This window comes from Sphaerodactylus townsendi, linkage group LG05 (genome assembly GCF_021028975.2).
Source record: "Sphaerodactylus townsendi isolate TG3544 linkage group LG05, MPM_Stown_v2.3, whole genome shotgun sequence".
Lineage (NCBI taxonomy): Eukaryota > Metazoa > Chordata > Lepidosauria > Squamata > Sphaerodactylidae > Sphaerodactylus > Sphaerodactylus townsendi.
This window is the reverse complement of record NC_059429.1, coordinates 71139362-71166084: the sequence shown is the minus strand read 5'-3', so window position 1 is coordinate 71166084 and position 26723 is coordinate 71139362. Positions and strand designations below refer to the sequence as shown.

The 26723-nt window shown below is 45.9% G+C and overlaps 1 protein-coding gene across 3 annotated transcripts in view; it reads right to left on the bottom strand.

The window, feature by feature from the left end:
- Positions 1 to 26485, bottom strand: part of LOC125433614 (cytochrome P450 4B1-like) — a 30796-nt gene extending 4311 nt beyond the window's left edge. Inside the window, exons 1-9 of one of the 3 annotated variants that reach the window (XM_048498277.1) lie at positions 26432 to 26485; positions 25091 to 25235; positions 21891 to 21935; positions 14825 to 14952; positions 9910 to 10040; positions 9668 to 9822; positions 8143 to 8249; positions 2660 to 2850; positions 980 to 1113 (exon numbers count right to left, since the gene is read on the bottom strand). In XM_048498277.1, coding sequence (XP_048354234.1) covers positions 980 to 1113; positions 2660 to 2850; positions 8143 to 8249; positions 9668 to 9822; positions 9910 to 10040; positions 14825 to 14952; positions 21891 to 21935; positions 25091 to 25205 — 1006 coding nt within the window. In that variant the 5' untranslated portion in view covers positions 25206 to 25235; positions 26432 to 26485. Of the gene's footprint in view, positions 1 to 979; positions 1114 to 2659; positions 2851 to 8142; positions 8250 to 9667; positions 9823 to 9909; positions 10041 to 14824; positions 14953 to 21890; positions 21936 to 23408; positions 23435 to 25090; positions 25236 to 26273 lie in introns of those variants that run through there. The other 2 variants (XM_048498276.1, XM_048498278.1) reach the window with 2 other exon arrangements.
- Positions 26486 to 26723: the final 238 nt, after the last annotated feature.

Here is a 26723-nt window from a genome sequence, read left to right as displayed (position 1 = left end):
TCATTTGTAATAATGCACAGTTGTTTGCTATTCAAAGAAAACAAGTCAAAATTCCATTGGTCTATCCAAGTTCTTGGTCTTTTTCCCCATAAAATGTGCAGTGATTCCACAATAATGGGCTTCCCAGGAGTCCACAATAATGGACTTCCGAGGAAATGCCACAGATTAGCAAAGTAATAAATACTGATAATTTGAAGAACTGGTCTGAAAAAACAACTGATCTTTACACCTGACAATGACACAGGGTGCAGTGGTCCAGACTTCCTGTACTATCCAAATTTCAGGTGTAGATCAGCATTCATATACAACCACTTGTAGGCAGCAGTGCCTTGAAGCTGCTTCTGATTATCTTTCCCACTGTCCCTCTACATATTTAAATCCCTATGAACTTTCATGTTATTCTCATCTGTCTTCCAACCTTATCATTAGCTCTTGGGTCAAAAAGGCATCACAGTTGGAAAAATGAAAATAATTTTATGAGCTGTGGTAGGTTTCCGTGGGTATATTTGAAGGTCGATATGGTAGGGAACTATTTATTTGAATTGGCACATTAAATGAATATTAGCATCAGCCTATTGTAACCACTTTTGAAGTACCTCTATTTTCTCCACGTTCTTGCCAATTTATGAAAGAGAACCTATTTTGTCTTGCTCACAAGGGACCTGCCCTTGCATTGGGTGCACCCAGATCTGCCTGGGAGATCCACAAGCTTCTTCCCAGCATGTAACTGAGACAAAAATTGGAATTGCAAATATTTCCACTTCCTCTGCAGGTGCTTCTCAGTCATATGTGAAGCAGCATTAGTGCCATCAACAATTAATACTACAACAGTCAGTAGTACAATAATAGGTAAAGCTAAATAAATGTTCGTAGCTGTATGATTTATGTTCAAGTTCTGTGTATCATCCAACACTGAGGAACAAATAAGATAATAAAAGATAGTATTTTGAGTAAGAGGAGGAGATGAGACTGTGCAAACCTTTAGGCAAAGTGCGTCCATCAAAAAAAGTGATAGGTTTGCTCATCTGTCGGGACACTCCTGGAACTGGAGGATACAGGCGTAGACTTTCCTTAATGCACATGGTAATGTATGTCATCTTACTAAGATCATCCCTGTAGAGAAAGTAATTAATCCTTCTGTTGTGAATCAGAAAGCTCCATCACCTGTAGAACATCTGGCATCAAAGTCAAACAGTCTTTTATTCAAAGACTAGTCATTAGTTTCCTTTTTTGTTCACTACTTTGAGAAATGATTTGAGAAATGTCATCTCTTACCAGAGCAATTATTTTGGTGACTTTGTGCTTGTACCTTTTTGAAAAGGGTATGACTATTTCATATTTTTGATGGAATATAGAAGTATTTTCAAAGTTTGTGATGAGTTAGTTTTCAATCTTGAGGTCCAAATTACACATTAAATTTGACACAAATATGACCATCATGGGGTATTACGGCTAGATGTCAACTACATTACCCTAAAGGGAATGGAGTTATCTAGTGCAGTGGACCTAAATTTGGATAGAGCCCATGACACATGGGGCTTTTTCCTTCCCCCACAATTATTCCTGAAAAGCTTCCAGGAATCCAAGTAGCACTATTTTGTTTGTTGGCCATTGTATATGTAGCCTGTTAAACATTGTTCCCCAGGACCAATTCAAGGCAGGCAAATGTCACAGGGAAAAGGCAGAAGCTCCTTTTCTCTATGCTGGTCCTGAAGTGAAATAAAGCCCCATGTACTTGAAATCTGAGTTCCCATAGGGAACTTTTCTGACTGTAAGTCCCCGTGGTAGTCATATGTAGAATATAATGTGTAGTTCAGCCCAAAGACAGCAGATCATAAACATACTTGCCTGGAACCAAATACCACTGAAGTAGATTAGGATATAAGTATATGATCAAGATTAAGGTATGTTAGTTAATAGATATTACACAAACAAAGATGACAGCATCCTGATTCTACATCTAATAAACTAGATTTGAGTCCAGTAGCACCTTACAGACCAACAAGGTTATCTGGAACACCATCTTGCAAGCAACAAAGCTCCCTTTGTCAGATATAAAAGAGATAGAAGCCATGTACATAAGTTAAAGTGAATGTACATACAATTCTGGTACATTGTACACTTCATTCTTCTTTAGATGTACATTAAGTAATTCTTGAGGTACATTCAATGCATGTTCACCTGAGTTATTAAAACTACACATTTATCTAGATACGGTTTTCCAGTTTCATTTCAAGTTAATGCACTTTGGCTGTTTCTTACAAACAGATGTATGCATGTGTAAGCAAGCAGAATGTATGTGTGTTCACTTTAACTTCTCAAGTACTGGGGGAAAAATGAAAGTTGCTGTACCCTGTCAGGAGTGGAAGTGACACAGGAAAGACTGCTCAACTTTTTCCCCTTCTCCAGTTTTTTAGACTCAAAATGTCTTCTTTTCAAGCTGCTTTCCAACCTAAGGGGAAGGGCAAATCTGTGGGGATCCTATATCTTTTCCCTGTGGGAATAAAACCATCCTGGGGAGGACAGTATTGATCTGAGAAGTCCTCAAAATGTTCCTACTCTAATTGCAGTTAGCTTCCTTGTTCATGAATCTCCCAAAGTTTGGCCTTGAGTTTAACCCACGAACATAATAGACAAAACCAAGCTATATTGTTCTCACCATTGAATGTCTTCACGATCCTCCAGAATGTCCTTGATTTCTTCCCTGCATCTCTCTTGATGTTCAGGTTGCTGAGCCATGGAATATAAGAGCCAGGAGATCCCACTAGCTGTAGTATCATGGCCCTCAAACATGAACGTGTCCACCTCAGCACGGAGGTCTTCATCAGACAAACCAACTCCATTTTCATCCTGGCAAGAGGGAGATAGAAAATAATTTAAAGAGAATTCATTCATAATGGAATATTTTTAACCAATATAACTTTCAACAAAGTGCAAGTGAAATTACATCATGTCAAAGATGTCAGAACTGTAAAGTTGGAGATAAGGAAGACCATAGCCCCCTCTTTTTCTTTCATCTATTAGAAGAACATATTGCACTCTGGGCTTTTTTCTAGCCCAAATGAACTTTGTAAGTTATTTCTTCCATTTCTCGAACACTTTATTCAAAGTGATAAATGGAATACATTGGAATAGATATATCAGCTTTGGCAATCCTATCATCTTGAAGAAAGATAACCTGCCATATAAAGAGAAGTTCATATTCTCCCATTTATCCAAGCATTTCTTGATCTTATTCCATACTTTTAACATAATTATTTCAGAACATTAGTACACTTATCTATGACCACACCTAATTATTTCACTTTTCATACTACCTGAATACCTGTCTCCTGTTCTAAAGAATGATAATGTTTCTTAAGGTCTTTAGACCATCACTCCTCAGTGGGCCTTAATTGTTAGAAAGTTTCCATGTGCTTCTTCCCAAATGAAAGGAGAGGGTAGTGTATAGGGTTGGTCAATACTAAAAAAATTCGTTAAAAATCGAATTTGGGTATTTTGGGGCATAAAATGATTTGTATACCCAAATCCGAATCATAGCCGATTCGGATATGCCCGAAAATTCGGGTAAATCCAAAAAATTCGGGTCCGTTTTATTATTTTTTTGAATTTTTGGTGTTTTTACACGTTTTGGCCTGCAGGGGATGCAATTTTAAAGCTAGCAGCACTAAACTTTCATGATATCATCTGGGGACTGTCCTGATGATTCCCAAGTTTGGTGCTGTTTGGTCTAGTGGGCAAAGCACCCCTCAGTATGTTTTCATCTCATTGTTTCCATAATGGAAGCTAACAGGAGATGAGGGCTACATCTTTGTTGTCCATAACTTTGACTCCTGAACTGAACCACCAAACTTGGGAGTAACAGGGGACAGTACTTGTATGATACCCCGAAATTTTGTTGACAGTAGTGCTCTAACCTCGCCCTCACAGTCACTCCAAGCAAAGAAATTTCCAGATTCTGTGCTCTGTAGTGGTTGGCTGGTTGGTTCCATTGCATTAGTGGGAAGCTTTAGGGAGGGCTGTGGAGTGCACATTTCTCATGGTAAATCCACAAAGCTTGTGGGTGTCTTCAGGAGAGTCTCCTTCATGACACCATCCAGGTTTGGCAGGACCGCTGTTTCCAAGGGGTTGGAATGTTATGGGTAGGGGTCCATCTCCCACTGCCCCATAGGCAAAGTTCCTCAAACCTGGATGGTGCCTGGGTCTAGAGACTCTCTCCTGAAGATACCATGAACGTTTTGTGACTGTACCTGATAAATGTGCACCCCACAGCCCTCCACCAGAAATTCCCCATTGGCAGGCAATGCAGAAGTCACTGCAAAAAAAAGAATATTGGGCAAATTGTTTGGGTGATCTGCAGGGCGCATTTTAGACATATCAGCACCAAAATATCAAGGTATCATCAGGAGACTGTCCTGATGACACCCCCAAGCTTGTTGGTGTGCAGTTTGGGTTTAGGGGGCCAAAGTTAGGGACCCTCAAAATGGTGAGCCACCATCTCCTTAGTCTCCCATTGTTTCAATGGGGGATAGGGGTCCCCCCTTTGAAGGGTCCTATAACGCTGGCCCCTGGAACCAAAACTGCACCAAACTTGGGGTGTCATCAGGACAGTTTCCTTCGATGAATTAAACTGCACTGAATCTTGAGGGAAATAAAACATTGGATAGTCTCCCCTGATGATACCCCCGCTGAAATTGGTAAAGTTATCAGCTTTAAAAATTTGGTTTTTCATGTTTCACCGGCCCTGCACATGAAGCCTTCCGATGGAGTGTGTGAGCGGTGAAACACGCAAACCAGCATTTTAAAGGTGAACACTCAGTCTTTCGTGGTATCATCTGTGAGACTGTCCTTGGATGATACCCCCCCCACAGTTTGGTGCAGTTCTGGTTCAGGGGAGCCAAGCAAGTGCTATGGGACTCTCGGGTGCGTAGCCTTCTATCCCTTCCAGCTCTTCGATCCCTTCCAGCTCTCTCGACCCTTCCCAGTCCTGCCTTCCGTAGTTGGGCATGGGACTGAGACTGCTTCTTGTCACTGCCACAGATACGCCTCTGCATGCAACTTTGACCGGGAGTATGGATCGGCCTGCTGGTGTTGTTAGATCTTTACCAAGCGAGCATTTGGATGTGGCTTCCACCAATGCACCTTGACCTAACGCACTGGCCACTTCTGGGGTGCAAAGGGCACTGTCCCTTCAGTGGATTGCCTTCAAGCTTCCGGGACCAGGGTCAGCAAGTGTGGTGCGGGGACCAAGCTTCTCCTGGAGGTGCTCCTACTTCATTGTGGTAGCCCTCAGGGGGCACCTGTTGTCCCCGCTATTATTTAACATCTATATGCACCCCCCCTTGCTCAGTTGGTAACGGAGCTTTGGGCTGATTCTCATCAGTCATCCGCACGCTGATGACACCTGTCAGCTCTTGGTTCTGCTGATGGAGAGGGGAAATCTGTCATCAGCCTCCCGCGGCTCTCCAGCATTGCTTGGAGAAGCGGTTGCTGGTTGGTTGGAAGTAACAGCAGGTTAAAACTGAACCCCTGCCAAAGACAGAGATCCCTCTGGCTGGGGCGGGAAGGAGGGGGTGGGATTTCCAGCCACCCCATATGGGAGGGGGGGGCTAGCATTGGCACCGCCTCCTCCATTCTCAGAAGCCTGGGGGGTCCACCTGGATTCGTCGCTCTCTTCAATGTGGAGACCCATGTGGGCTCCATGTAACCCGGGTTGCAAGCGTTTCCATCTGGATGCACGAAGCCCATGCGGCTGGCCCCTTCCCTCTTTCTTCAACTGGACCTTGGGCCACCGCGGATCCACGTGAACGTCACCTCCAGACTGACGATTATTGCAACTCGCTTCACGCAGGCCTTCCCTCAAGGCGCCTGATTCGGAAATTAAAATTGGTCCAGGAATCGCTGGGTATGCACGCTTGCTCACAGGAGGTGCCGCTTAGAGACCATATCTCACTTAAAAGCTGTGCCACCTGCAATTGGTTACCGGGACAATTGAATCTCAATCATTTTCAAGGTGTTGGTTTTGACCTTTAAGGTCTTGCGCTGCCTGGCTCAGACCTCATACCCACGTGGACCGCCTTGCCCCATATGTCCTAAATCGCCTCTCAAGGCCAGCAGAGGTACTTTACTGAAGTGATCCCCTGGCCCCTCAACAATGATGCTGGGTTGAGCCTTTCCACCCGGCTACAGAGCCTTCCATAGCTCTGGGTCCCCTGCCTAGTGGAACACTCTACCTCCAGTTAATGCTGGGTCTCCAAGGGATCTTAATGAATTTTGCAGGGCCTGGGGTAAGATCTAGTTGTTTCAACCGGCCTTTGGGGAGTCCCGCTGATGCCCCCCCTCTTCTTAAAAATTCTAGGACCCTGGCCTGTCTCCTCCTCTTTCCTCCTCCTTTCTTAGGGGACTAAGAGAGTAAGATCACCACCTGGGTAATTTTGATAGATGCTGCATTTTAATGGGGGGTTGATTTTAACATATAGAGCCATATTTAATAACCATTTAAAAAAATTGATTTTATTTGTGCTCCCTATCTATTTGAAATCTTGTTCATCACCCTGATTCCCTTCTTCGTGGGCAGGGCTATTTAGTAAATACATAATAATAATAATAATAATAATAATAATAACAATAATAATACACACATAATAATAATAATAATAATACCAATAATAATAATAATATAGCCCCCATCCCCTATCAGTCTCCCATTAATAAACAATGGGGATAGTTGCACCTGTTGAGGTGGTCCATACCTGAACCAAACTGCACCAAACTTGTGGGCGTAACATCAGGACAGTCAACCTGATGATACCCTGATAATTTATGCCGATACATCTCTCAAAAAATGCGCCCCCTGCAGTAACTTCTGAGAATTTTGCCCAAGATTTAGCCTTTTTTTTTTTTTTTTTTTTGCAGTGACTTAGTAGGTATTGTGCCAGTCAATGAGGAATTTCTGGTAGAGGGCTGTGAGGTGCACATTTCTGAAGGTATGGTCACAGGTTCATGGTATCTTCAGGGAGAGTCTCCTTGGATGACACCATCCAGGTTTGGGGAATTTTGCTTCAGGGGGGGGTTTAATTCTCATAGGGATCCCCAAAAGGTAGGCCCATCTCCCACTGCCCCCCCTGAAGTAAAGTTCCCCAAACCTAGATGCAGTGTCATCCAGAGAGTCTCCCTGAAGATACTCCTGAAAGTTTTGTGGGCTTTACCATGAAAAATGTGCACTCCACAGCCCCCTACTGTGAAATTCCCTATTGGACAGCAATGCAGCTAAGTCACTGCAGAACATAGAATCTTGTGCAATTTTGGGGTGCCTGTAGGTGTGTGCATTTGTAGATGTAGTCGGTACTCAATATTTTCAGTAGTATCATCAGGGAGACTGTCCTACGATGATGCCCTCCAAGTTTGGTGAAGTTTGGTTCAGGGGCCAAAGTTATGGACCCCTCGCGGGTAGCCTCATCTCCCTTAGTTCCCATTGGAAAGAAATTGGGGATAGGGACACCCCTTTTGGTGGTCCTTATAACTTTGGCCCCCCTAGACCAAAACTGCAACTAAATCTTGAGGGTATCACTCAGGACAGTCTCCTGATGATACCCTGAAATTTTGGTGCCGATATGTTTAAAAATGCGCCCCCTGCAGGCTGAAACGTGAAAAAACACCAAAAAATAAAAACGCAATTCGGCTGGTGATCCGAATCTCATGGATTCGGATCTGTTAGGATTCGGACAGCTCAGATTCGGCCCCTGCTCGTCCGAATCCGTCCGAATCAGTGCAGATTCGGTAAAAATCCAGATTCGCACTGTCTGAATCTCCAACCCTAGTAGTGTATAAAGTGAAAGCAATGTAGATTTGGGCAGAGAGAGCAGCAGACAGATACTCATGAGAGCTAGCTGAGGTACTGATGTTGGAGAGTGAGAGTTTTTGTTTTCATTGGTCATGGAATACATTACATTTATATATGTTGTTTAAGATTCATTTCCTCCCTAGCAGAAACAAAGCTGCAAAAACAGTTTTGTGATTTGGGGAATTTCCTCATTTCCTCATTAGCAGAAACAAAGCTGCAAAAACAGTTTTGTGATTTGGGGAACTGGCAGTTATAGGCTGGACAGGAGCAGGGCCTTTATTGCTTCATTTGATTCTTACCTTGGCACAAAGAAGAATGTCCAAAAAATCCAAGTGTCGCTTCTGCTGGATCTTTTCAAGCTCTCTTTCATTCTGGAGAGATTTTTTCCGCTCTTCAATTACTTTTTCTATGCAAGACATTGCCATGTGCTAGTTACAAGGTACACCAGCCAAGATATAACAAATTAATTTCTTTACATTTATTTAGATGTCTGTATCACATTGACCTTTAAGTGTAGGGCAGGTAGCACATAGTGGTTGAGTGCATTGTATTGCGGTTGGGGCACTCAACCACACCTTTTCATAGCAAGTTCCACCCAAACACTTACTGATTGGTTCCCCACCCTGGGACATGTCAATATGTACCCCACTAAACATTCTCTTCTCGCTAGACACAGTGTGTAACAGACTTCTCTCTGTGATACTCCTCTGAAGATGCCAGCCACAGATGCAGGCGAAATGTTAGGAGCAAATCTACCAGACCGCGGCCACACAGCCCAGAAAACCCACCACAACCAGTTGAATCCAGCCATGAAAACCTTCGACAATACAGTGGAAAGGAACTTACACCCCAAGAACGCTTACAGGTTTAAATAATCCTTTAGCCTCTGATATTCTGTTCTCTTCCAAAGATGCAAAGGATGAAACTCTGTATGGCAGACTCACTTGCTAGCTCTGCTTTATTTTGCAGCAACGTTAACATTTGTGCTTGCTTTTTCTAGAAAGGAGACACTGTGGGCTTTTTCACATTCTCATTTTTTTTCACTTGTGTGTTTCTTCTGCTTCAGGGATTTTTCTGTTCTGCATGTGTTTTTCCCCTTCTAAAGGTTGATTTGATGTTGCATTGCTTTATGTCCTGCATAAAAACCTGCAGTAATATCAAATCAATCACTAGACAAAGCAAAAGGCGTGCAGAACAGAAAGAAAAATGCCAAGCAACAGGAACACATAAGTGAGGAAAATGAGAAACTGGAAAGCCATTTCAGCAGGAGAACAATTCAAGACATTTATGTGCTGGAAATCTTATGGTCATTGAGTTTGTTTAAAATGTTTATATCCTACTTTTCTTTCATCAGTGGCCCCTTCCGCACACGCAAAATAATGCGTTTTCAAACCACTTTCACAACTGTTTGCAAGTGGATTTTGCCATTCCGCACAGCTTTAAAGAGCATTGAAAGCAGTTTGAAAATGCATTATTCTGCATGTGCGGAATGAGCCAGTGTGACTCAATGCGGCTTATATTCTTAAAACCAGCCAAAATTTAGGTTATGCAACAGCTAAGAATTGTCTCCCAGAGTTCAACTTATGTTCAGAAGAAACAGAAATAAGAAGCAAAGGGGGAAAATCTGTTGTTTTAAACAAAAGTTAAATCCACTACCTTCTTTTCTTTAGTGGCAGCAGCCCAGCATAGGATCCAAGTCAGAATCAGTGTAAATGTCTCACTTGTAAGCTATGCATCGACACAAAATCACACATTTTAATAGATTTTGATTTCTTTGAAGCTTATACAGGAGCTGATGGAGAATATTTTACTGTTTAGAAATACCTGTATGAAGATGTGCCAGCATACAAGCTTCCTTAAAGCGACGCCCAGATGAAGTACATAGATAGAGCAGATCACTTCGAAATGATCCTGAAGTGATTCTCTTAAATGCTAAGTAAGTCAGATCTGATACAGCTTTAACATAATAATTGAGCTCTCTGGAAGAAAAAAATAGTAAAATAGTAATCCAGATATGGCAAATGCTACCAAGTATATTCATATTATTAGACTTTGTTAAAACTGACCTTTCAGTCTGGCAGTTGCTCTTGTAACTGAATGCACATTTCATTATGCTGTCCAGAGTCATTAAACTAATATGCTCAAACATCTCCAGAGATTTTGTGGGATTCTGAGCGATCAGCTTTTCCCATTTATCCTAACATAGAAAACATGAAGAGAAGGCATGTCTTAGTATCTTGGCCAAAAAGCAAAGCTTTGGATCTTGGAAGATGAAACAATGACAAGAAAATTGTGTGTTTTTAAATCATAGTATCAGCTTAAATCTAGAGATAAAGACTGGATTAAAAAAATAATATCTATCCTATGAGACTAGAAGCCCATATCCTTTATTTCACTTTTGTGAATTTCTCACTTTCTCTAGATCAGTGGTGGTGAACCTATGGCATGCGTGCCAGAGGTGGCACTCAGAGTCCTCTCTGTGGACACGCAGGCACAGAGTTCATCATGGGGGGGGGCAGAAAATCACTCCCCACACACACACATCTAGGCTTGTCTGGGCCGCTGAGCATGACATGCACGCACCACGGTGAGCAGGGAGGACTCGACTGGCAGGCCTGGTGCCTGTGCTCTGGGTGGCTGCTGCCTGAAGTGGGGGCAGAGGCAGAGGAGGCAGAGATGCTAAAGAGGTGCAGAGTGGAGCCAACCATTTTTTCTAAACTAAAACTTCAGTATTCATGTTAAATTGCTGTGTTGGCACTTTTATTTTATTTATTTATTTTTCAGATTTCTAGACCGCCCCATCCCCTAAGGGCTCTGGGCGGTGAAATAAGTGGGTTTTGGGTTGCAGTTTGGGCACTTGGTTTTGAAAAGGTTCGCCATCACTGCTCTAGATACTGATTTCACTGTTCAGTGATAAGGGCCAAAATCTTATATGCATGAAACACATTGCTTAGCAGCATGTTTGCATTATCATGCTAGCACAAAAGGTCTGACTCATGATCACCATGAGGCATGACTGATAAAGTCAGTCAAAAACACATACTGCATACAAAACACATATAGCAGTTGAACTGTTAAGGTCCCCACTCCCTGCATACTATATGAAAAGCACTTATTGAGGGATCTGAGTTCAAATGTAACAGTTTAAAAATATGCCCCCCAGAAACCTTATCCTCAAAATTCTTAGAAATATTCAGGAATAATCAGGGTTGGTGATTTAAAGTGCCAAATATGTTTTTGCACGTTTCCCGGGCAACAGGAAGGAGGCAGCTTTCACAGGCAAATGTGAACTCATGTTAGGCAAAGCTGGCCACGTGGCTCCAGCTGGGATTTTATTATTATTATTATTATTATTATTATTATTATTATTATTATTATTATTATTATTATTATTACATATTATTACATTATACATATATTATCAATTTCTATACCGCCCGATCCCCAAAGGGCTCCGGGCGGTGAACAACATAATATATAAACAATAAGCAGGAGCAAATCCGGTACAATACATACATAGGCTCCGTCAATAAAACATCTTAAAATACATAAAAACAGCGGCTAACAATTAGCAAATTAAACAAGAGGTGTCCAGGCTCAATTTAAAAACCCACCTCCCAAGAAGGTTGGGGATGGCATGGCCCCTCAATATGAGGAGCTCCTCTGTTGTACCAGTAGCAAGCAAAGCAGGAGCAGGGGCACCATATCATGCTGGCTGACACTCCAAAGCGTCTCGTGGAACAACACAGTCTTACAGGGTCTCCAAGGAATCTCACCAAGAACCGCGAGGGGCCCTCACAGTTGGTGGGAGGGTGTTCCACCAGGAACCGGGCCAGCTACTTTGTGAAAGTCCCACGGGTCTGCAGTGGGAGGCCAGCCAACTCATTGAGGGGCCGGGGACCACCAGCAAATTGTAGGGACATATGGGGTGATGCGGTCCCGAAGGTACGAGGGTCCCAGACTGCGTAATGCCTTGAAGGTCAGAATCCACACCTTGAAGATGATTCGGAATTCACACGGGAGCCAATGCAGCTGGTACCAAACACAGGCTGGATATGTTTCTAAAGGCTTTCCTCCCAGGAGTGAGCAGTGTATGCCAAGCCAAGAGCTGCATTTTGGACCAGCTTTAGTTTCCGAATCAAACGCAAGGGAAGGCCCACGTAGAGCGAGTTACAATAGTCTTTTTCTTTTCTTTTTCTTTGGCTTTGATTCTGTTGGGCTATTGTAGTTTGGCACTGATTCACTTGGATTGGTCTTGCTTCAGTTAGTTTTGTTTGGTTTGACATTGGATATGCTCAGCTTACCACATTGGTCTGTGGATCTTCTGAGATTTTCTGGTTTGAAGTTGGCTGTACTGGGCTTGGAGGTTCTATTTCCATAAGAAAGCCAGTGGTTGCTTACTCTTGTGTATTTGGCTATTCTTTGCCCCGGAGAAAGCATGGAATTTTTTCCCATAGGAAATAATGGCAAATGGCTGAGGGTACTTGTTCAGGGTTTCATAGAATTTAACTGGTTGGTCCACTTTACTTGAAACTTGGGGGTTCTTTAGGGGCAGGTAATATCAGCTCTGCAGCAGTGTTGTTGTCATTTGATTGAAAAACTGCCCTTCCAGCCCCCCAAAAAGATTCCCCATAGAGAATAATGGACTTGCAACTCAAGTACTTGGGACTCAAATACCAGTAAAACTAATAACTATGTCCTCCCTAATATTTGGAGGTCAATTAGAATTTCCCTTTTAGTATTTCCTGGAATTGCAAGACAGCCAAGTCCACACTCTAAGCTGTTTGTGGAAAATTTTGCAGCATTTTTAATGTATACCAATGTCATGCTATAGGTAGAATAAATTGATAGTGTGTTCACAGTCAACAGGTGCATTGTTGATGGACAATATGTTCACCTCATGCTATTCCTAACAGAATTTCCCATTTACTTTATACTACATTATTGCTGCAAAAAGGTGAGGATTACTACCACCGTATGCAGAATCTATGATAAATCTTAGAACAAAGAGAGGCTGCTCTATTAGTGCCCATGTAGCAAGAGGGTCACACAGAGTCTTGAGATGAGTTCCAGTCTCGGTAAGGAACTAATATTTCATTAATAGAGGTGACTTTTCTGATGACACTTGATCATCTGGCCCAAGCAAGATGTGCATAAAAACTAGACTTCAATAATGTTATCATTACATTTACAAAATAATCCTGTATAAAATTGTATATGTGTCAAGGGTCATAAGCATAAGCATAAGCATTTTATTGTCATTGTGCACGCACAACGAAATTTACAGCAGCATTCCTCGATGCACACAATTTCAGACTCATACATCATTCTCACTTTCCCCTTCTTCCACCCATCCCTACACAGCCCCAAATACATCAATATGAAGCAGAGGAGTTTAGCATAGCCACAGCTCTAGAGTAGAAGCTGTCTCTAAGCCTCTTTGTCCTAGTTCTGAGGGCCCTGTATCGTCTGCCAGATGGTAACTAGCTTAAAAAAGAGAGTGTGCTTGATGAGACGGGTCCCTCAGAATATTATTTGGGCTTTATTTAGGCTTCGGGAATTCATAGATTTCTTTCCAAGGAGGGAAGAGGGCAGCCCATAATCCCTTGTGCAGTAGTGATCACCTCTTTGGAGCTTCTCTTCCTATTCGCCACTGTGCAACTGGAGAACCATACACAGATGCAGTAGGTTAGGGACACTCTCTATAAGCAATAAAGGTAAAAGGACACCAGAAGTTTTCCATCCAGTTGTTGCTTCCTTAAAAGTTCCAGAAAGTACAGTCTTTGCTGGGCTTTCTTAACCAATCATGCAGTCTGTAAATGGTGGTCAAGTCCTCCTAATCATAACGCCTAGAAATTTAAAACTAGCCACCCGCTCCAATTTGGATCTCCATTTATAGTCAAGGGCTGAATTTCTGAGCTATTCCTTCTATAGTCCAATTATGAGCTCCTTTGTCTTGTTAGTGTTAAGAACCAGGTTATTTTCCCTGCACCATGAAAGCAGTCGGTCCACTTCATTCCGATAGGCAGACTCATCCCTTCCAGAGATGAGCCCCACCACCGTTGTGTCATCAGCAAATTTGATAATGGCGTTACTATGATAGACAGGAGTACAGTCATATGTATAAAGGGTGAACAGTAAAGGATCAAATCTCATCAAATCTTTTCTGACTTAGGGCAACTCCATGAATGAATGACCTCCAAAATGTCCTAACATTAACAGCCTTTCTCAGGACTTGCAAACTGAGGACCATGACTTCCTTTATAGAATCAATCCATCTTATGTTGGATCTTCTTCTTTTCTAATGCCTTCAACTTTTCCTAGCATTATTGTCTTTTCCAGTGACTCTTAGGCTCATTCCGCACATGCAGAATAATGCACTTTCAAACTGCTTTCAATGCTCTTTGAAGCTGTGCGGAATGGCAAAATCCACTTGCAAACTGTTGTAAAAGTGGTTTGAAAATGCATTATTTTGCGTGTGCGGAAGGGGCCTTACCTTCTCATATCCTGACTAAAGTACAATAGCCTAAACATTTCAGCTGCTAGGGAGAATTCAGGCTTGTGACAAGGCTAGTCCAGCCTAAAACCATTTACTGGAGTGACTATTGAGGGCAGCGATGGCATTTCCAACATAACTGGCCTTTCTGTCACCTATCTCCTTTTCCTTTCCATTCCGCTTTCCCTTTCCATTCCCTTTCTCCCTTTTCCTTATTCTTCCTTCATTTCTCTGTAGTAGAGTGGATTTTATGGTGTCTTGGGGAAGTATGATGAGCATTGACTGATGTTTAACTATTGAATTCCTGTTGTAAGCCATCCTGAGTCCACCATGGAGAAGGTTGTTTTATAATTCAAATTATAAATGAATAAAAATAGGATTACATTATTAAAGTATTTTTGAAAATGCAATAGTAGAACTGAGACTTTATGAGATCACTCCTCCCCTTTTCCACTGGTCTCACAATAAGGGCATAGGTTGCTTACCAGCATCACCTTGGTTGAGTCTGCAATCTTTGCCACATAAGGCTTCAGAATATCATAGTGGAAGGCAGGTGTCAGCAACCGCCTGTGCTGGTGCCATTTGGGTCCATTTAGGATAAGCAAACCTTTCCCTAAGCATACAAATAGAAAAAACATTAATTGGGCCATAGCAGTAGCAAATGCTTTATTGCTGCAGATGATGAGACCTTTCTCCACTCAAATAAAGTCACGACAACGACAGGCTGGAAAAGGATTGGGCCGCAGCCCAATTTATTAATATATATATCAATAACATGATTAAACTTCTATATACAAAGGAAGCTGGGCGGCAAACGGGTCGCACATCAAATATCCCAATCTCCATTGGGAACTATCGGGAAGGGGAGCCCCAGAGATATCACTCTGGTTTGAATTCTCTCCCCGCCCTTGCTGTGAGATCGCACCGTTGTTCCATGAGCGTTTTTTTTACCGGCCCGCCCTCACCACCGTGCTTGCTGGGGTGTCGGGCACCGGCTAAGCTCCATGGTCACCTATCGGTCCGACCCACCCCACTTCCTGGGGTGTCGGGCAGTGGGTTCGCCCGCTTTGGCCTGCCAGCCGCCTGCCTCGCCCCAACTCTCGCCCTTCCACAGGCAATAAGCCTGGGAGAACCTGCCGTCAAAGGCTCGTTTTTCTTCCCAGATATGTAATTCCCATTGCCAAACCCGCCAGGGGCTAAGCGATAGTAGTGTAACCACAACCACAACCCTCTAAAACATAGGGAGGGCGGGTGGGCTTTCACGCCTTTCTGAGTCTCACCGCCGGGAAGGGCGTAGATCTGGGTGAGGCGCTTTTTTTTTTATATATTCTAGGCTCCAGTTCTCGCTTTTACCGGCCGGTTTCCAACCAATGCACCTCTTTGTTGTAGCATGCCGTCAAGCCATGCTTGCAAGCCTATTTTTGCTCCCCTCAACACTCGTAGCAATGGCTGCACCCGGCCATTCGGTTGCCGCTTTTTGCCGTGATGGCGAGACCTTTCTCCACTCAAACAAAGACACGACAACGACAGGCTTGAAAAGGATTGGGCCGTTTCCCCAAATTCTATTAATATATATATCAATAACATGATTAAACTTCAACTATATACAAAGGAAGTTGGGCGGTAAACGGGTCAGACATCAAATATCCCTACCCCCATTAAACTATCGGGAAGGGGAGCCCCAGGAGATACCACTCGGGCTTCCACCCTTCCCACCCTTGCTGAGGGAGACGGGCAACTGCTAAGCTCATTACGCCTTACCGGCCCGCACTTCACCCCGTATTTGCTTGGGTGTCAGGGTAACTGCTAAGCCCATGGCCACCTATCGCACCGACCCACCCTAATTCCCTTCTGGTGTCGGGCAGCGGCCCGGCCTCACCGCCTGTTTTCGCTAGCCTGGGTGCCCGCCCCACCCCCGGCCCTTCCACAGGGCACAAGCCTGGGAGAACCTGCCGGAAGGCTCGTTTTTCTCCCCAGATGTGCGTCTCCCGTTGCCAAATCCGCCACTAGCTGCCCCTCTTGCAGCTCCCGCCCAAGCTTTTCAAGCCTGAGCCTGTCTGGTCCTCACCAACCGGAGGAGGGTATATCGGACGGACTGCAGCCAGAGGTCCAATCCCCATTTGAACAGGTGGACAACGTCCGGCTCGTAAAGTTCCTTGACATCCCATGAAATTTCCGAATGGTCCGCCACCGCTTCCCCGAGGGAGAGCACCACCTTGGCGGCCGCTTTGTTTACCTTCCAGAGAGCCCTGTCCACCCCCATGGGGTCAATCACCCCCTTCTACAGCACCCACTGTAGGAGGTCGGACCACACCAGGACCATGCCTGGTCGGTGCTTTGCCAAGCTCTTCAGTGTGGTGGCCACAGCCCACCTCAGTTCGAGGCCCAACCTGGCCGGGAGATCCTCCTCCCCCAGGTGGATAACCAAAATGTCCAGGGTAGCCAGTTGAAAGATGTACTCAATTAACTTGCACTCAAGCTCGTCCCACTTCGCGTCAAATTTGGCCAACCAGGTATCTCTAATGGGCGCTGTAAAGTCCAAGGTGTCATCCCATTCAGATGAGCAGGCGTAGTCTCCCGCTTGATTGACGATGCTGTGCCCCATGACCCACACCTGTTGGACAACAGTCTGCGGCATCCTTGGAGGCACGGTGAAGAAAATCAACAGGATAAGTGAGGGCGGATGTAGGCCCGAAAGGCGTCCGAGCGCCACCTGTCTTAGGTGTGTATCTCATCGTGGGCCCTGCCCTCCTGCACCGCAGTTGTGGCGGCCCCTATCCGGAAGGAGTGCAGGCCGAACTCAGCGGCTGGTAACCCAGCCTGGGCCAGGCAAGCCCTCAGCACCGCCAGCATCTGGAACCTGGTGAGGGGGGAACCATCCTCATGTACCAGGAGCATCCCGCCTTGCCGCGGCCTGTGGCGGAGCCAAGTGGTTAGTGAGGCAAGGGGGCAGAGCACATCACCCGGCAAGACCGGCATCATGACCCAGGCACTGTGGCCCTCCTGATCGGTTTTGGAATGGGCAAGCCATGCATAGACCATATCCCCGGACAGGATCAGGTGCTGTCTCTGGAGCACCATGCTTGATAGCCGCTCCCTAGTGGGGGCCACCAGCTCCCCCGGCCTGAAAGCTCCATGATGTGCCAAGTGGAAGGCGGCTGCAAAGAGCAAGTGCTCGTAACGTGAAGCGCACACCTGACGCAGCACCCCCGTGACTGCTCATAGCACCTCCCTAGTGATGGGGCGCCTTAAGTCCCTCTGGCTGGGTCCCGCCCGCCGCCAGCCTGCCACGAGCCGGCGGACTACAAATGATTTAGTGACGTCTGGGAAGCCAGAGAGCCTGCAGTAGAACGCAATCCCCGCTAGCTGGACCCCCATGGACCATGGGTGCATCCCTTGACCATGGAGGTGGACTAGGTATTCGAGTAGGAGTCCCGTGTCCACCCCGCCGTGGACCGTGCGCCCCGTCGCTGCTGCATAACTCTGGAAGTCGCGCACGGCTCTGTCGTATTGTCTACACGTGGCCGGTGCCAACGAATTCAAAACGCCTGTGATGACAGTTTGCTGCCAAGGTTCCATAAGGCCGCCGGCACTGTCGCCGGGAACAGCTCTGCCCCGGGGGCCAGGCGCCTGAAGCGATCCACCTGCTGGCGAGATAAAGCGTCAGCGATTTCATTCTGCAAACCTGGAACAAAAGAAGCTTTAAAGGAGATGTTATGAGTCAAGCAGGTAAGGACAAGATTGCGCACCAGCCGCATAACCCATGCAGATTTGCTAGATTGCCTGTTCACCACATGCACAACCGCCTGGTTATCGCACCAGAAGAGTACCCTCTTGTTCCGCCAGCAGTCATGCCAGATGTGCACCGCCACCAAGATGGGAAACAGTTCAAGAAAAGTGAGGTCCCTGGTGATTCCCAGTGCGTGCCAAGCCGCGGGCCAGAGCCCAATGTCCTTGAAAGTATACACCGAAACCGTGGGCCCCTGAGGCGTCAGAATGCACCTGTAACTCAAGGCCGGGATCCAGGGATGTCTGCCACAAAGAGATGCCATTAAAGCCAGAGAGAAAGGATCACCAAACCTTCAGGTCCTCTTTCAGTCCCCTTGTGACTCTAACGTGGTGGTCAGGGGACCTGCAGCCAGACATTGACCTTGCCAGCCGGGAGCAGAAGGCCCTGCCTGGTGCCACCACCCTGAAGGCGAAATTAAGGTGACCCAGTAAGGATTGCACCAGACGCACTCTGCACTTCCGTAGGGGCATGATCGACTGGATTAGGCTGGCTAGAGCGAGCAGCTTGTCTCTGGGGAGTGAGGACGTGCCATGGACCGTGTCCAGCTGTATGCCCAAGTAGCTGAGGGCGAAAGTGGGGCCCTCCGTCTTATTGGGTGCCAAGGGGACCGCTATTTCGGCTGCCAATGCTTGAAAGGCGCCCAGGGCGACCTCGCACTCTCTGGTGCCCTGCCTGCCAACAAACAGGAAATCATCCAAGTAGTGCGTGACTAACCCAGAGGGCACCCTTTGCCTAAAGGCCCACTCCAGAAAAGTGCTAAAGGCCTCGAAGGCGGCACAGGCTATGGAGAATCCCATGGGCATTGCCTTATCCACATACCACCGCCCTTGGAAGTGGATGCCCAGCAGCTCGAAATCTAGGGGAGAGATGGGCAGGATCGGAAGTATGGACTGGATGTCGCATTTAAAGCAATGCACCTCCACAGCTCGTCTGGGATAAGCGCTTTCAACGGCCTCATCCAGGGTGGCATACCGCACGGAGCATACCTCCGGGTCTATGAAATCGTTCACTGAGTCGCCCCGGAGATGGGAGAGATGTTGTATAAGGCGAAATTCTCCTGGGCATCCCGCCTTGCCGCGGCCCTTTTTTGGCCCTACACCAATGGGGGAGACCCTCAGGTTGGCTAGGGGAGGCTGGCTATAGGGACCTGCGATCCGGCCAGCCCTCACCTCCTTGTCCAGCTTATCGTCGGGGTGCTCCAAGACAGATTTCAGGTTGTTCGCATGGTAAGCCTTCCTGCACCCTTGGTAAGGGATTCTGAAACCCGATGCAAAGCCATCTCCCAAGAGGCGTGCTGCGCACCTGTCGGGATATTGCTGCAGCCACCCCTGCAACACCCCCAGCCGGACGGGGGTGGGGGCCAGGGTCTGCAGCATGGCTGGGATTTCAATGCTTCTGGGGGGCGGTACCGCTGACCTGGCCGCCGGCGTCCTTCTGAGAGGGCCCGGCGCCAGGGAACCGGGCCTGCCGAAAGGGAGGGCGGCCCGCCGGTTTCAGGCAGCCCACCCTGCTGTGGTTTCCGGAACAATTGGAGCAAGCGTGCTCGTACTTGCATTTGAGTCGCTGACAAGAGCCCCTATTGAACTCCCAGCAAGTCCCTTTTGCCACCCCCCGTCCCTGGTAGCCTCGGGGAGGCCTGTTGGTGGCAGGGAAGTCCTGGGCCCTTTTCATGGCAGGCTGGACCACGACCATCCAGGTTTGATCGTGGATGAGGTCCCAGCGGAAGCGGCTCTTATGAGAAGCGTTCTTACGGATTGCCTCGTCATAGGCTATGGTTGCGAGTTCCCCGGCCAGGGATCGGGCCCGCAGCACATGCGACATATGAGCCATCAAGTGCCAGGCCGCTATTAAGGCTAAGTACTCAGTAAAGCCCTGCAACCAGTTACTAAAAGTGCGCTCAGCCGCTAACGGGTCCTTCCTCTTCTTTGCCGGGCTTGGCTCCCCAGACAAACCATTGCAGGTTTCACCCTCCTCATTGCAGGTACGGAACACGCTTCTGGGCGTAATTCGCCTAGGGCCCGTTCCCAAAGTTTCCTGGGAAGATGTGACCTGGGAGGGTTCCCATTGTCGTCAGGGGACGGGCCGGTAGGTGGTGCCTCCAACCCCCGAAGGCGTCTGCGCTTAGCTAGCCAGGGGGGAAGAGTGGGCACCTTTTCCCCTTGGTACCAAAACTCCCCGCTAGCCTGCATGTCGTCATCCTCGGTTGACTCACCCGATGAAGACGAGCTACGACCGCCTAGAAGACCGGGAGTGCCGCGACTACCGCTTTCTCCTTCGGCCTTCCCGCTCCGAGGGCCCCACGGACGCGTCAACCGACGTGGAAGTGCTCACGGGAGGGGACAACTGGAGTTCCTGCGCCGGCTGCTCCGACGGGCCCGCTCCCACCACACCAGCGGCCGCCGGCGTGGATGGTGCCGGGTCCCCTGATCCGCCAGGGGTCCCGAGGCTCCCAGACGATCCGCCGAGGGCTTGGGAGAGGTGGAGCAGTGTGTCCGCCAAATTCCGCACCAGGCTGGAGTTGGGCGCTGGATCACCGGCAGACGCGGAGGCCGCGGAGACAGTGCTAGGGCCCTGCAGTTGCTCAGCCATCGGAGCTGCTTCCCCGGGTAAGGAGGGCTGCCCCACAGCGCACGCCGCTCTGCCCCTACCTATTGGGGATAAGCCCAGGGCCGCGGCCGTAGCCGCCCGCGCAGCCGCACCGATGCGTCCGACCACGGGACCCTCCCCCACGGCTTCAGGCCCCATCTGAGCTCGAACCCTGTTAAGAAGGGCCCTTGCCCTGCCCGAAGGTGCCTGCTCCTCCCGGGGGGGGGGCTCCTTACTTTTAGCACGTTTTGGAGGCATCGTGCCCCAAGGCTCCGTCCTAGTCTGGCCGAGGAGTTGGGAAGAGGAAAAGGAGGGATAGAGGAGAATTAGGTTAGGAAGAAAGCGGGCTCAGAGAGAAGTTAGGCTGAGAAAGAAACGCTGAGCAAGAAAGCAGAAAGCTGGATCAAGCAGAAGCAAGAGACGGCCGTGACTAGGCTCCTTCCAGGCCTTACGCTCGACTCAGTATCGCACACCACGCCTTTCTGAGTCCCGCCGCCGGGAAGGGCGAGATCTGGGTGAGGCGCTCTTTATATATCTAGGCTCCTCCCGCCTTTACCGGAGTTCCTGCGCCGGAGGAGTCAATGCACCCCTTTGCTGTAGCATGCCATCAAGCCATGCTTGCAAGCCTATTTTTGCTCCTTGGCTCACCCCGGCAGCAATGGCTGCACCCGGTTATTCGGTTGCTGCTTTTTATTATACATGCTCCAGCAAAGGTAAGAATTTGTATATATCTGAAATCAAGGGACTATTGCCGTGGTGGCGAACCTTTGGCACTCCAGATGTTATGGACTACAATTCCCATCAGCCCCTGCCAGCACAGCCAATTGGCCATGGGGAAAATATCTGGGTGAGGCTGGAGGGCTTTTTTAAAAGTTAATAGCTCCAAAATTGTTTCACAGCTGCTGGTGCCTTCCCACAGAATAATCACAAGTTTCAAGAAGTCAATAATGTCAGATTCCACCCTACCCCACCCCCAAAAAACCCCAAACAGATCCAAATGCTATACCAGTATTTGGAACCCCAAAAAAGGACAGTGCTGATTTTTTTTTGTCTCCAATATATCCAGATTGGGCGGGGGGGGGGGGAATTGCACACCTGTAATTACAATAACTGCCCCTGAACTTGCACATAAAAATGCTGAATAAAGAATTCACTCAGAAAAAAAGCACACTTACCAATCCAAGGAGTTAAACTCTCATAGTTAATTCTAGCCTTGGGATCTGCAAAATTGATGTAAAAACAATGTGACAAAATAGAATCTATACTAAAAGTGAATATCATCAAAATGGACCATATTGACCCATATTATGGGCCATTTTATTTTTAACAACTAATATTGTTTGTTTGTTTGTTTGTTTGTTTGTTTGTTTGTTTGTTTGTTTGTTTGTTTGTTTGTTTGTTTGTTTATTAGATTTGTAGACCGCCCCATCCCAAGGGGCTCTGGGCGGAGCATGAGCCATAGCAGAGATTATGCCTTTTTTCCTTCTGTGATGCCACAAGAAGCTATATACCTTTCAGTCTGTGCCCTATGTAACACATGTGATACCCACACACCAATTCCTGTGCCTCAAAGGATATATGTGATTAGAAATACACACATGCACAAACGTAATTATTGTGGTGTTTTGTTCTATAAATATTTTGTATGTGCTTTATTTCCTTTATTTAACATCGGGTTTTGTATGTATGTGCTGTGGGTTAAAATGTAGGTCTCTAGAGTAAGAAACAGAAAGCTGGGTAGATTATTGAAATGTTTAATGATTAGTTGGCAGAGCGGTGGAACTGACTGGTTTGTTGAGAGAGTGTACTCCAGTGTGTGTGGGAAGAGGGTTGAGTAGGTTAAGAGTGAGAATATTGGTTCTTTGTGAATGTTATAAGCCTAAGTAACCATTTAGGAAATTAAAATGTGTAGAAATTATTAGTCTAAGCAACAAGTGAAAAAAATAAGGCCTTATGACTAGGTCTATTAAAGCAATTTTAAAGAAAGAAAAACTGCACCTATCCGAAACCATTACATTTATGAACTTGATGGAAACTGTTACACTGCTTTACTTCTAAATAAACTTTGTGTTCAAGAGCAAACAGAAGTTTTACTTAGAGGCTGATCCAGAGGGCAACTGTGCTGTGGGAGCAGTGGAGGGCTACACCAACTCATTTGCCCCCTCTGTCAGTATGAGGGGTGCCAACTGGGGACGGGAAACACCAGCTTCCTGCCATCCCACAGCTTTGCAGTGGGCAAACCCAGAATTCCCTGTTGCCATGGATCTACACTAGTGTCCAAGCAGATGCCAGAGCCAAGGGTGGGGCTGGGCATTCCCAGGAATGAGGCCAACTTTAATCAACTTCCATCGGCATTCCTCCCTGGGGATGCTGACCCCTGGCCCAACAGACTTATGCTGCACAAAAGTGTGTTATAAGCTTACTTGTTCCATGGAATGATTCAGGTGGTCAGGGGGATTTAAACTTTTCCTCCTTTTGTGGTGCCATCCCTGGCTGCCTACGCCCACACACACACACACACACACACACACACACACACACACACACACACACACACACACACACACACACACACACACACACACACACACACACACACACACACACACACACACACACAGAGAGAGAGAGAGAGAGAGAGAGAGAGAGAGAGAGACCCATCTGAATTGCAGTGTTAGAACAAAGAATTTTACCTCAGAGTAGCCTCCATGTGCTGACTGTTCTGTCCCTCTACCAAATACAAATAAGTCTTCCCGTTTTTTGGGTTCAACTAAGGCCCCATGCACAGCAAAATAAAAGAGGGTGAAAGGCAGGTTACATGAACCCATCTTCATCCTGGCCCATTCGCATGGTTGGCTGTCCAGTGGAACAGGGCACACGCCTTCACACAGAGGTGCGGGGTTTTTTGGAGGTCCCTTCCTCCCTCTGATGTGCAGCTTTGGAAGCAAGCATGACTGACCCCTAGGCTCATGAAAGGGCCCCTTCTCCCTGCATGGCTCCACATATGGGAGCCAGGAACTGCGATTCTCTTGTTGGATCGCAGCCACCTAACATGCCTCACAGCCAAGGCCGTTTGTTCAGCCGCAAGTTCAAGGCGCATTAAAACTAAAGAATCGCACATATCTCAATTCTTGAATAACCCTGGGGGGTTATGGAGCAGATCCACATTAGAATCAAGATCCGTAAAAAGCCCCCCCTGCCCAAGTTTTTTTACCAGTGTTATCCCACTTTAATTGGTCCATGCAAAAAGGGCTTAAGAAGTCTAAGGCGTTTAGAGAGCCTTTAGTGGCAGTGAAAACAATTGGTAAACAGTAGCAAATACAAGAAGGCACTATAACCAGTGGTGGGATTCAAATAATTTAACAACCGGTTTCAGGGGTTGGATTCAAATAATTTAACAGCTGCTTGTTTACAAGCACTATTTTAACAACCTGTTCTGCCAAAGTGGTGCAAACCAGCTGAATCCCACCACTGACTATAAGACCTATGGCCTCTCAGAACACTGTAGAGAAATGCCTTTATAGGTGTTGCACATTTTAAAAAGTCTCAGAGAACAGCAAAATTACACTTCTTTGCCTACTGTTTTTTCCGGTTAGCATCTCTTCAGCTCTACCATGAAAGGTACAGTAACTGAACCACAAGAAAGCTTCACTAGGTTATTGCTGCAAGTGTTTCTTCTTCCATGTGCAGTGTAGTAATAACATTGCTGTAGCTTTTCATCAGATACACATATGATGATAACAGTTTGCTTTGGATTTTAATCTGGAGAACCAAGTTCAATTCCCCACTCCCCCACATGAAGCCTGCTGGGTGATCCTGAGCCAGTCACATTCCTCCCAGAACATTCTTTGTTCATGCAGGGGAGAGGAAATGGCAAACCACCTCCTAAAGTCTTGTGCCTTGAAAACCTTGTGGGGTTGCCATAAGTCATCTGTGATTTGACCGCACACACACATGCACGTGCACGCATATGCACACATAGTTCCACTGAATTCAATGGGGCCTGAAACATAACATGTATACATAGATTTACAGCCTTTATCTTAAATATATCCAAGATAAGATCTTTAAATCTTGCTCAGAATATTGTTGCTTCCTATTGAACCTAGCGGCACGTACTGAAAACATATGTCTTTAAATTATAGGAGATGTAATATGTTTAGATACATTAGATTTTAAGTGAATTATGCTGCAGTTAACATATAAAGCCTACATTGTCGAGATGATTTATCCTTTCCCAGATGAAAAGTGGTGAGATGTTAATATAAAGAAGAATCCAGTGTAGAAATGTCTATATGCATGAAACAAAGTTTAGAAAATATTCTATGAAAATTCCAACTAAACACAGCCATTAGTTGAAATATACCTAGCTTACCTCCTCTGCCAAAGATTGCTTTGGCATAGTCAGGATGATTGACGATTAAGAAACATAAAAATCCCCCAAACCATCGTGGATAAGCATAGGGGTATTTCTCAGCCCAATTCAACATAATGTTTAATTCTTCTCTGTGGCTGGTGATCTGTAATGGGAATTTTATTTCCAGTTACAACCTTCTGTCTTTTTAGCATGCATTTGATTCATCCTAACCTACAGGACTACTTAGACCTTTCATCCACACATATCCCTCCTACAGGAAGCAACTAGGGTACAAACATGAAAACTCTGGGTTGCAACATGTTGGTTCCAAATATTACTTTATTTCCAACATTCTTTCTAGGATACCTAGTGAAATGGAAGAATCAAGTAGACTTCCTTTTCTTCTGGACAATTCTGACAATGAAACTTGTGAATTGGTTGCACAATTTTTACTGGAGGTGATGCACAATCAATAATTTATATTTTATCTTAAACCTTTGTATTTGTATACCTTTTATCTTAAACCTTTGTATTTGTATACCTTTTATCTCAGGTTTTTTATTGTTATGATTATTGTTATGCCAAATAAAGGCTTATTATTATTATTATTATTATATTACTTTATTTTGATATGCATACAATATTTTTTTCCTTAATGGGAACCCAAAGTAGCTCACAACATTACTTTCCCTTCTCCATTATATCTAACAACAACAATCCTATGCTGTAGGCTAGACGGAGAGAGAAAGTAACTGTCCCAAAGTCATCCAGCCAACTTCCATGGCTGAGTGCAGACTTCCAACCCAAAGTCTCACAGATCCTAGTCCTACACTCTGACCTGTGCACCACACTGGTATAAGTCTAGTAGGACCAATTGCTGAAGCAGTATAGACATGTTTATTTTTTAAACACATTTTATGCCACTTTTCCACTTGATCAAGCATCACAAAGCATGGTTGAAGGAGGTTGCTCAGTGCTACTGCAGAATTTCATCAGCTCTGCTTAGATCATTTAGATAATTTCTTGTAAGTCTTGTTAATATTTAAACAAGGTCATGCTTATGGAATTCACAACACTTGCTGTCACATAACACCACCTTAAAAGCAGTCAAAGTTATTTGAATACACATTGAGAAGTAAGCTTCCTATGATGTCCAAAATTCACCCATATCTCTTATATATTTACCTCTCCTTTCCCTTACCTGGGGGATGTTACCATACAGCCAGTGGGGTGGAGGACCTGGGAAACTCTCCAGAGCCTTAAGATGTGCTTGTTTCTTGTAATACAATTGGATGACTTTCATCAGCACATAAGCAAAAGAGAACCCAAGACACAGGAGCAAGAGATGGTAAGGAATACCTGACATTTTCTCTGTTATGATGATTAAGCCTGTGAAATTCTGAAGAACCCAGAGCTCCCTTTCACCAAATGTCAACTTTGTTCCTGCTTTTATCTCTCCATAATCTGATGCTATAGCCAATTGGCAGTGAGATGAGAAACCTCACACCCTCTCTCAGGTGAGTGCTCAAATGCAGCACTGATTCTACCCATAAAATTAGCTCAAAGTACTTCGCTGGGGCAAAGTCGGAGAAAACAGCTCACTTTATAATTCATTTTACCTTTGCCCTGTTTCATTTAAATGTGATGCCAG